General features: G+C 37.9%; 1 protein-coding gene across 1 annotated transcript; it reads left to right on the top strand.

Annotated features, from left to right (window-relative positions):
- Nucleotides 1-332: 332 nt before the first annotated feature.
- On the top strand, nucleotides 333-1,841 carry LOC110033239 (phosphatidylinositol 4-phosphate 5-kinase 9-like). The gene is made up of 3 exons (XM_020737156.1): nucleotides 333-1,075; nucleotides 1,256-1,484; nucleotides 1,580-1,841. Exons 1-3 carry the CDS (start codon nucleotides 333-335, stop codon nucleotides 1,826-1,828), a joined length of 1,221 nt encoding a protein of 406 aa, XP_020592815.1. The 3' UTR covers nucleotides 1,829-1,841.
- Nucleotides 1,842-11,667: the final 9,826 nt, after the last annotated feature.

Below are 11,667 nucleotides of genomic sequence, written 5' to 3'. Positions count from 1 at the left end.
TTCGAATTTTAAATTCCAGTGTTCGTTCCACAAAATCTGCTAATATATAATTGCTTATTTGTTGAATTTGATTCGATTTGCTACGTAAATTAAATAGCTAAATTTTGTTTTAATTTGAAGATTTAAAATCCGAGTAAAAACACGAATTAAGAAGTCGCCAAAATCCAAGTAAACGTTGACGTTGATGGCAATTTCAAGCTTCCTTATCCAACAAAATCATATCCAAATTAAACACCGTCATTTCATATGCCAAAAAACGGCACTCCGAATTTCCTCCGCTTCTCTCTCCCAATCTGTTACTCTTCTTTTTATAACTACGTTCGCTCAGTACTATGCTTCGCATTACTGCAAGTTTTGTTGCTGCCATTAGAAAGCACAAAGAAGAAATGCAAATGCAGAAATTCTCATCCTTCCTTCGATCATCGTCTTACAGACTCTCCACCTTCAATGAAATGCTTTTGGCCTGCCACAGTGTCGTCTTCACTACTTGCTTCCCACTCATTCTACTCACTTTCCTTATGGTCTTCTACCACTACCTCCGCAGCGGGCCCTTCTCCATCTTAAACATCTGGTTTCTTTCCCTTGCTTCCTCAATCATCCTAATAAAGTCCGGCCTTTTTCTACTCCTACGCCGGAAAAAGCCCGTTGAATGGTTTGTTGGGGACGAGGAGAACCCCACGGTTTTTGCTGGAGCAAGCATTGATAATCGGGTAGGTACAGAGTTGTACTCTAATGGGGATTCATATGAAGGGGAGCTTTACTTGGGGAAGTTCAACGGGAGTGGTGTCTATGATTTCTTCGAGCGAGGGAGATACGAGGGCGATTGGGTGGACGGGAAGTGCGATGGCTATGGGATCGAGCGGTGGGGGAAGGGAACACGATACTATGGTCATTATCGCAAGGGCCTATATCATGGTTTTGGTGTCTATCAATTCAACAAAAGCGTCGGCTATGCCGGTGAATGGGCTCGCGGACAAAGCAACGGCTATGGAGTGCTGAGATGCTCGGATGGTGGCTGCTATGTGGGACAGTTCGAGTTTGGGGTGAAACATGGCTTAGGGGTCTATCATTTCAGGTATGATATATTCACATATGCGGATTAATGATATTAAATTGATATTGGGGCCAATACCATCCCAACGAATTCCAATAATCCACACATAATTCACACATATTATGTTTGCACGTAATATTTTTTATTCAAAAGTCAAGATTTTTAAACTTTTATTTGAGGATTTTTATATAAATTCATTAGTAATGGCGATAAATATGCGGGTGCATATTTCGGCGGAATGGCTCATGGATTTGGAGTTTATTACTATGCCAATGGTGACTGTTATGAAGGCTCATGGCAGGAAGGCGTGCAGCAAGGTTTCGGAATGTACGCCTTAAGAGGTGGAGGTGTTAAGTCAGGAGAATGGAACTATGGAACTCTCAAGAACTCCCTCTCTCCTGCACACCCTCAAGTTTACAGCTTTGCTCAGGTATAGAATTGCTTAATTCAATATGAAAGAAATGAATTGTCTTTATATACATTAGACTTATATGAGCTTAATTTCAATTAATTGAATATTGGTAGAGTGGAAGAAATGCTGCAGAGAGGGCAATTCTTTTGCCCACTGTGGAAGATGAACTCAACCGAGCTGTTTCTGCTGCAAACAGAGCTGCCGCTGCAGCTCGCGTCGCTGCCGTCAGAGCTGTTCGATACCGTGAAGAAAGAAGCAAAGCTTGGCATCTTCTAACTGAAAGCTTTCGCTCTCATGTGTCGAAGTTCGTTAATTTGCTAGCTTGTTCTGGACGGGGATGGAGATTTGAATACATTGGCTGATTTTTAATGTTCTGCAGGAAAGTGATTAGGATTATTTTTTTTAATTTGTTTATTTTGTTTTAGTTGAAATGTTACATTTTAATTATTTGAATGCATAATTTTAATTCAATTCATTTTTAGGTTGCAGAATGAGTTAATTTTATACTCTTGCACAAGTGATGATTTTAATTTAAATAATTTCTTTGTGTTTATCTGTTAATTTTTTTGCCTCGAAGAAAAATTATAATTTTTTAAAAAATAAATAATAATAATAAATAAAAGATCCGCCTAGTTAGTATTTAATAAGCTGAATATATTTTTTATAGATTTATGTTACTAGGCCGGAGATATTAAATTATTTTATTTGATAATATTTAATTTTAGATGTTAAAAAGTTAAGTAGAAAATTGTGGCCCATATCGACGTGCATATAGTGTTTTTTATGTTGCTCATATGAGCAGTCACATAAACAAAATGTCGTCATAATTGCTTAATCAAAGGACCAAATTTATGTGAAATTTGCCACCCTCTTCATAATTTACTTAATAGAAATATACGTATTTATAATGAAGTTTGCAATATACATTGATATTTTTATAAAGGCCTTACATGAGGTTATTTATAAACTAGGGCTTTTATAATGTTTAAATGATGATAATTGGTTAAATTCAATTAAATAATTATGTTCATGCAATGACGATCGAACGATGGTGAACAAATTATAGTGATCCTGTTGGTTCCAAGTTAATGGATCGTTGAATGACAAATTGAAAAGGAACAATGAGAATAGACTTTCGGAAATTTCTTTCTATTATTTGAAGAAGGAAAAATACAGGTCTTCAGAGCGTTTTACATTGTAACATAACAACCAATTTATACTAACTAATGCATAACCATAACGTAATAAAAGGAAAAATGTACAAAATAATCGCAGGCATTAAGTGTCATCAATTTGCTCCTATTATAAATCTATATTTATTCCACTAATTGTGTAATCAATTCAATTGACCAATTCAAGATTAGTCTCACAATCTCCCCCGTAAGCTTGATTTGGTTCGAAATTGTTTACGCCAAGCGGCTCTCGCATTTTCGCAAATTTGACTATTGCTAGAGCCTTGGTGAGAATATCCGTACACTGCTCTCCGGTGCTTACGAACTTCACGATGATCTGTCAATTCTCGACACACTCACGAGTAAAGTGCTCCGCCTGTACCAACTGCATTTGCCGCAACTTTTGCGACAAACTTACGAACACCTGCCGCAACTCCTTGTGTGAAGAACCTGCGAATTCCGCTGCAACTGCACCTGACACAACTCATCGTGCGACAAACCTGCAAAGTCCGCTGCAACTGCAACTGCACCTGCCGCAACTTCTCGTGCGACAAACGTGCGAAGTCCGCTGCAATTACACCTGCTGCAACTACTCGTGCGACAAACCTACGAACTCCGCTGCAACTGCACCTATCGTAACTCCTCGTGCGGCAAACCTGCGAATTCCGCTGGCCGAGCTCCTCTGTTTGCAAACGCTTCTGTTCACGGCAACAACACGCGAACTTCTCTCCTCTGCGAAACTGACGAACCACGCAACAGCCTCCTTTCATGGTCATGAACTCTACCTTGTCGAACGTCTTCCCGCGAGCAATCACCAATCGTCGTGACACCCCCTACAAACCAGAAGCACGCCCCTGTGACTTGTCGCTACTCGAAGAACTGCAGGAACCGTCGCCGCTCCACCTGTTCTGCGCGAACTGTCGCGCCTGTGGTACCGCTCCGCTGCTAAACTGCTTCTGTGGACTGCTTCCCGTCCGAACTGCTTCTGAGAACTGCTTCCCATTGGACTGAACTCTTCTGAAGGCAGAGCCTCGATAACTGCCGCGAAGCATCCGCCTGCTGCCGGAACTGAGACCTCTCCGAGGCTTCCTTCTCCTGCTAACCTCCGCACAACTGGCGACTTTGTTCGTAGTGGTAACTGCTAGCACCAAACCGGCGAACTCTTACAGTGGCGATCTACAAATCACCGCACAAGCTTGACAGAACTCCTTTGTTCGATTGCTAAATTTGTTGAAGCTGAAAATCACTATTTTCCCTTAATTAAGTATTCTTCTTAATTAAGTTTCCTTGAAAAACCAGTTTCCTTTTCCGCGATCGACAGCAGAAAGTTCTCCTTATTTAATCCTTTCCTTCTCCGCAATTGACAGCAGAAAAGCTTTCCTTAATTAAGTCCTTTTTTCTCTGCTCCATTAATCTCCCCGATTAACGGGGAATATTCCCTGATTAGGGAGGAAATTTGATTCCTTGCCGAGCTTGCCTTGCTTCCCTTATTCAGGAGAGAATATTCCTCGATTCCCTTCCAAAGTTGGAGTCCCTTCTCAGCGCCGAATCCTGGGGAGAGCCCTCGACCGCTCCCCGTCTTCGCCTTCCTTAGCGAAAGGAAATTTCTGATCCGGAGAAATGTTTGAAATATTTTCAATTAAATATTTCCCTTAATTTTGCTTCCCGGAATTGAATTCCTTTAATTAGGTCCTTAATTAAGTATTTGTCTCAATTAAGTTTCCAAGAATTTCTTCTCCAGCAATCTTACCTTAATTAAGTTTCCCTTAATTAAGAATTTGCCTTAATTAACTATCTGATAAAGGCAGTTTCTTCTCTCAGAATAAAAATTGTTAATCCCACAAGAAATTAATTAGTTTCCATATTATTCCTCCTACTAGGAATCCAAGATTCCCTCTCTTGTCCGCTTCCAGCGCCGAACTCTTCCGCAGCGCCTCTCGCGAACACCATGCTCGTTCTCTGCAGGCCCTGCTCGAACAACTATCTGCTTCGCCCGATCTGTCGTGAACCTCGCCGCACCTAAGCCCTTCGCGCGAACACCTTGGCCGGCCTTCTGATTCGCGAACAACCTGCTTCCCGCGATCCCGCTTCACTCGATCGTTCTCCTGCTTTGCAGAACTCCACCTCTGCACCGCTCGACTCAAGCCTGGGAAGAAATATTCCTTATTCCCTCTTCTGCAGAAGTCGAACTGCTCTATTCGCGCTTTACCTCGCCGCCGTGCACAAGCCTGGGAAGAACTTCCGTCGCGCACAACCTGGTCCTACGCCGAACTCCGCCCGAACCTCCTTTGTCGCGATTCAAGACGCCCCTTCGCGAGCTTTGCCGGTGAACTACCGAACTGCTGCTTGCGGCTCGACCGACAGTTCCCGAACAGAACAAAACAGAAACCTTTCTGTTCCTCGCCGAACCTCCTCTCCGCAGCCTCCGGAGATAACTTCCCGCAGGCAGTCCGGAACTTCCCTGAGCTGAATCTACTGCAAACTTTTTTCGAAATCCTTCGTTCTTCCCGCGAGCCCGTCTTCCTTGCAAATTTCTTCGCAGCAGCAAAACGAAATAAAATTAGATGAATGTTTTGCGGCCTCCCGAAAATAAATCTTTCACGCCTCCCGATAAAGGAAATTTGAAAAAATTGCCTTCTAATTCTTCTTCCAGCCAAGATTCTCTTCCCAACAAAGAGAATCTGGAACTTGCCCAAGGCCAAATTCGGAACTTCCTCTTTCTATTCTCCTCCTCAGCTAGGAAATAGGAGATTCCTTTATTCTCTTCTTCCTTCACAAAGGAAATTCGCCTCTTCAGGAGGAAACAAAATATTCTTTAGATGGAAATGAAATATTCTTTTATTATTCATTCCTCTGAGTAACTGCAGGAAGGGAATATCCTCTCTTTGCTTGGGAATATTCCTCAATATTCCTCCAGTATTCCTTCTGGGCTTCGACTTGGGGAGACGAAGAGAAAGGGAAAAAAGGACGGTTCCCGTAACTGCTGCTTCCGCAAACCGAAGCCCTGCCCTGCCGTAACCGCCGACGAACACCTTTCTTCCCAATGGAGAACTCTCCAACTTCGCACGAATCCGAAGCCAACCATCTGTTCGCAGAGCCTTGCGAACTGCACGCCAAACTCTGTAGATGTCGTGATTCTCCTCTATCGGGAATGATTGAGCCCGATCTCTTGCGAACGATACTCTACTCTGCAAAACCGCGCCTGTTCGTGAAACCTACGAATCCTTTGTTGCCGCTCGAACCTTTCCTCCTCCCGAGGGTTCCGTATGAGATTTTGCCTTCTCCGAAACTACAGACGAGAGATCTCCTGTCTCGCGATTTCCTCCTCCCACTCGTCCCTGGTCGAGCGAATCACTAGTTTGTGATTTTCCTCCTCTGCGATCCTTCTCTGCTCCTTTGAAGCACCGTGAAATACTGTTTTGCGAAAAACAGAAGAACCCTTGGCTCTGTTCGCAAGCTCCTCTATCGCGAACCACGAACCTTCTTCCGCAGAACCTTGTCGTTCGCAAATATTATCGCGAACCTCATGTTCTGCTTGTCGGCGCTTTCCGACAGCAATCTGGTGCGCAGGCCTTCCCCTCCGAAGCCTCCGCGTTCGCTCCCAGCAGCCTTCCGCACCGAGCGTTCGCAGACTGCGTCGTGATTTGCCTGCTCTTCCTCTCGAACCAGGCTCTGATACCAAATGTTGGTTCCAAGTTAATGGATCGCTGAATGACAAATTGAAAAGGAACAATGAGAATAAACTTTCGGAAAATTTCTTTCTATTATTTGAAGAAAGAAGAATAAGGTCTTAAGAGCGTTTTACATTGCAACATAACAACCAATTTATACTAATCAATGCATAACGTAACAAAAGGAAAAATGTACATAATAATCGTAGACATTAAGTGCCATCAATTTGCGCCTATTATAAACCAATATTTATTCCACTAATTGTGTAATCAATTCAATTGACCAATTCAAGATTAGTCTCACAGATCCAACTACTTTGATGGTAGTTGATTAATCATATTTATGGGTGACAGTAGTTAATTATAGTCGAGCAAAATTTAAAAGTTCTTCATATCTCAAAGTTCTCTATAAATTTGTGTACAAGCCCTCTTTAATGTGGAGAATGTTGCTTTGTCTATACTTATGCCAAAATTTTAAATCACCTCTCATTGAACATCTCACATTGATTTCGTTGTCACAATCTATCCTTTTGCTTTAGTTCATTAATGATCTCAGATATGAGTGATCTTAACTCATTAGTTTTTTTTATTAGCAAGTTCAATTTGATTATAAGTACGTAAAATTCAATTATTATTTTACTCATGAGTAGGCTGTGAACGTACGAGAGTTACTGTTGATTGAGGACAATGACATAACTTAAACAAGAGGGTATGTTATTTGATTTGGTTATATCATAACAATAGAAAAAAAAAATTATGTAAATCAAAACACCTTCCTCAAGCACTTCACGCGCATTATTTTAAAAATTTTTCACTTAAAAAAAACACTAAAATGTTCATTTAAGTGACTCAAGTTGATTTGTGAGTCGGCTCAAGCTCGGCTTGATAAGTGACTTTTGAATTGAGCTCGATAAGCTAACAAACCAAGCTCAAGTTGTTAGCCTGAACAAGACTCGTTAGTCTGTGAGCCAGCTCGTTTAAAAAATATTTACTATAAAATATACTCAAAATATATTAAATTTGAATATTCTATATTTCAAATTATTTAAAATATTTTATATTTTATATCAAGTGATTTCTTATTATTTCTCTCCTAATTGTTTATTCTATTATCCATTTATTAAATTACCTTAAAATAATATTATTTTCTTTCTTTTTATAATAAATAAGCTGGCTCGAACTCCTATACTTAAACTCGAGCTTCAACATAGAACTTGATGAAATTAACCAAGCTCGGTACACCCCGTTCTATTCTATATAATCGACACATCTCATTGCTGGAGAGCAAATCCAATCATAACTTAAGTTGATAAATGGTAAATTTATAGAAATACAGTTAACGATATACAGTGACATTTTAATTGTGAAAAACAACTGTTCAAAATTTATATTATGGAAATTTACGTGCACACCACAATATTCGTATTTATCTACATATCTAATTCGCACAATTTGATATTAACACTTATAACATTCGGTATCATAAATCTATTCATGAATATATTTTCATTTTTAAAAATCATTATCTGATGATATCTACAGAAGTGATATTCCTATGCGATATTAGAGATTTGAGTGCTACGAATGAAAAAAGAAATTTTTATGTGTCAGACAGGTAAATCTCCCTGTAAAATTACAAAATGATGTCATTGATTTATAAGTCTAACGAGATATAGTAAAATTACAAAATGTTGTCATTGATTTGTAAGTTTGACGAGCTAAAGATGAAAGTCAAAAGACCGTTATATGATGTTTGAGATTGGGCGAAGATGATGAGAAATGATGGTTATATAATAACAGTTAGGCGAAGATATTTAAACAATTAAAATTAGGTCAAAATGATTACAGTTGTTAAATAATCCTGATTGAACTGCTGTGATCGAACAATAGTATTAGTAATTGGATGATGACAATTGACTGGCTAATTATGTCTGTTGGTAGCGGTTATCAATTATAGTCGAAAAAAATTTAAGAGTTCTTCGTATTTCAAAGTTCTATCTAAATTTAAGTTCAAATCCCCCTTCATGTGGAGATTGTTACCTTATCTATAATTTTGGTGAAATTTAATTCAGCTCATCGTACACTTTATTTTGATTACGTTGATAATAGTTGTTATTTTTGCATTAAATCATTAATGAATTCAAAATTAAGTGATCGTAACTCATTAAATTTTGCTTATTGAAATGTCAAATTCATCACAAGCGTGTAAATTTTAATTATTGTTTTACTCGAGGATAGGATGTGAGCAAATAGAGTCTATAGATTGAGAACAATAAGACTATTTACACCAAGGATATTTTAATTATATTTGGTCCATCATAACAATAAAATGTAGTATTCAATCTACAATATAATAAAATTCATTCAAATTAATGAGATGTTATAATTAAAGTCAAAGAATAATTTTCAAATTATTTACCATTTTAAACAACAAAAAAATTAGAGAGCTGATAAAATATAATAAATATTTTTATAAATATCTATTTAAATTTCCACATTAAAGACCAAGGGAAGCCAATGACCGGTTGTGAATATTCAAATAATTTGGAGCTCAAATTTACTAATTGTACTTTTTATCTTGGCTCGAGCAGATTTCAAAGCTCGCTCGTGTTCTGCTTGTTTACACCCCTAGCTGGGCTGACCTCTCATAATATTGAGTCGGCTGCTAGTCTCGGCTCCTTGTCTGAGACATCTGATTGTTACACTGGCCAGACCCTTTATTTTTGTGAGTGGGTTGACTGTCTTCATTTCTTAGTCAGACAGATGGTTAAGGATTCCCTCTTAATTTCCACCCGCCACTTTGTGGGGCTCTCTTCTGGGAGCACTTATTGCGTACGGACACTACACTCAAATTTGCGTGCGCTGTCTAATCTAGTCCACTGAAATATATCTTTTTTTTTCTTTTTATTATTAGAGTGGGGCCCAATCTAAATATTTGACAGTCCAGATCGGACATCGCACACAAATTTTGTTGGACTGGGTGGTTTGTGGTCTCTAATTGGGGGATGCTTTCCTCTGTGACGATGTGCTTGTTGGTCAATTCCATCAACTCGGCCAAACCCTGGGGCTCAAGCAGACTGAGTTCGTAACAAGCCCTCTTGGAACTCAAACCTTATTTTAGGGTGGTTTGTGTCATGTCAGCTCAAAGGTCCTTCACATCCAACATCACTCTATGGAATTATAAGATGTAGGAACACAGACTCTCATTTGGTCCTTGTTTCAACTGCCATAAGGATCGTATGCTCTTCTTTAGGGCTGTAAACGAGCCGAGCTTGAGTGAGCTCAGGCTAGGCAGTGTTTTCATGTTCTGCTCGATTTAAATATTCGTGTTCGTGTTCGGCTCGAAATTGGCTCGTAAAAATTAAATTTAAAAAAATAAATGTAAAGGGTATGATTCGAACCGGAGTTATGTTTTAAACTTAGATATAAATATATATATATAATATTATTATATAAATAATATATGTAATATATTATTATATAAATAATTATAAACATATTTTTAATTTCGGGCTAAAACGAGCCGAACACGAGCGAAGAAAGAGTTGTTCGTGTTCGACTCGTTTATAATTCGAGCATTAAAAACTTGTTCTTGTTCGGCTCGTTTACTTGCGTTCACTTAACGAACGAGCCGAACAAGAGCTGTTCGCGAACAACAAACTTTTTTGACAGCCTAGCTAGGAGGCCCATTTAAGGAAACCCTTTCATCGGGCAGAAATCTAGCTGAAGGCGGGAAGGCGGGAAGGCGGGAAATCATCTTTATTTGGGTGCGACGAAAAAGATCGCGCAGGCGTCAAAGCCAAACAAGAAAGAAAGAGCAATTATATGAATAATTGCATAAAGTGCAGATGCAGTGGATCTGTCTCCACCTTCCTTAACACGATTCAGCTTACTCGTAATTCCAAAATAAATAAATAAATAAATAAAACATAAATAAATCAGAATAACAAATTTTTAACAAATAAGAAATGAAAAAAATTATTGGAAAAAAAATAGATTTTTTGTAATACTAAACATTTCTCTCAATCACTTCACGTTAATTTAAAACTTCTTCATAAAAAAATTAAAAGGCTAAAAATGTTCATTTGAAAAAAATTATTGGGGTGAAGGTATATATAGTGCGACACGTATCATTACTGGACGACAAATTTAATTATGAGACAAATCTTCCTGAAGATATTTTTAGGCAAACTTAGCTATACTGCTCATAGAATATATTCAAGAAGTTGTATTGGCCTAAATGTCGCATAACAATAATAGGTAAGGAAATCCTAGGTAAGACGAGACAGTCGAATTATGGTTTCATGGATCTGTAATCCCAATATATTAAAACTACAAGTCAATTGGTCATGAATGTAGTCAACCCAACTCGACAAAAAATTTCTTATCAGAAACCCTTGTGTTGCATCAACCAAGACATCTAAGTAGCCCAAAAGCCAGTAGAAGGAAAGATCAAATTCCTTATGACCCTATTTGGATGGAGTTGATAGAAATGAGACTCACCTGCCAAGAAAATGACATGGAGTCCTCTGGAATGAAGGTGAAAAAAAGAACTGGCTACAAACTCGAACCATCCCATAAAGGACTCACACCCCATTAGGATATAGCAAGCCATAAACACACTAGTTATTTTAGACAACTTCTTAAGCTTGTAAACATATGCTTGGTCAGTAAGTTTAGATGAGCAAAAATACTTCTCCTCGAGACATACAAATATGATGTAATTATCTGGAGAGATCTTTGATATGGAAACTCTGTTATTATGATTTGGGATAAGCTCTTGCATAACAATGTTGGTTTAAATATGGTCCGAAGTCCACGACAAAAAAAATAAAACATGAAGTAAAATCATAATATTGATACATGTGTGCACAATAAATAAAGAAACTTTATGAACATACTTTACAATTCTTACTAGCACCTAAATTTTTACTTTTATGGTTATACCACTTTGGTGTCATATATATATATATATATATATATATATATATACATATGTGTGTGTGTGTGCTGATGTTACAATTTTGAGTGATATGCATAAAGCATAAATGTTTAAGACTTGGATATGTAAATGCATGGTAATTAAGAGGTATGTATGTATATGCCCCTTTAAAATAATGAATAGGATATAATACTTTGTTTAAAATAAACTGAAGAAAATATTAGCGTTTTCCCTGATTAAAAAAAAAGTCACACCTAATATATACCTGGAGTAATCAATGATATACATTCCCCGAAGTTTAAGACATACAATGTAAGTTTGTAGTCCATATTGAATGTTCCATATTTGTTCCATAAATGATACTAATTTTCATTAAATGATATATATATATATATATATATATATATATATATATA

This window comes from Phalaenopsis equestris, unplaced genomic scaffold (genome assembly GCF_001263595.1).
Source record: "Phalaenopsis equestris unplaced genomic scaffold, ASM126359v1 Scaffold001116, whole genome shotgun sequence".
In the NCBI taxonomy this organism is placed as follows: domain Eukaryota; kingdom Viridiplantae; phylum Streptophyta; class Magnoliopsida; order Asparagales; family Orchidaceae; genus Phalaenopsis; species Phalaenopsis equestris.
The sequence above is the reverse complement of the archived record's forward strand: the minus strand, read 5'-3'. Positions and strand labels throughout refer to the sequence as shown.

Coding starts and splice junctions, on each gene's coding strand:
- LOC110033239 (XM_020737156.1), top strand. CDS start 333: ATGCTTCGCATTACTGCAAGTTTTGTTGCTGCCATTAGAAAGCACAAA. Junction 1,076..1,255: donor TTAGGGGTCTATCATTTCAG/GTATGATATATT, acceptor TAAATTCATTAG/TAATGGCGATAAATATGCGG. Junction 1,485..1,579: donor AAGTTTACAGCTTTGCTCAG/GTATAGAATTGC, acceptor GAATATTGGTAG/AGTGGAAGAAATGCTGCAGA.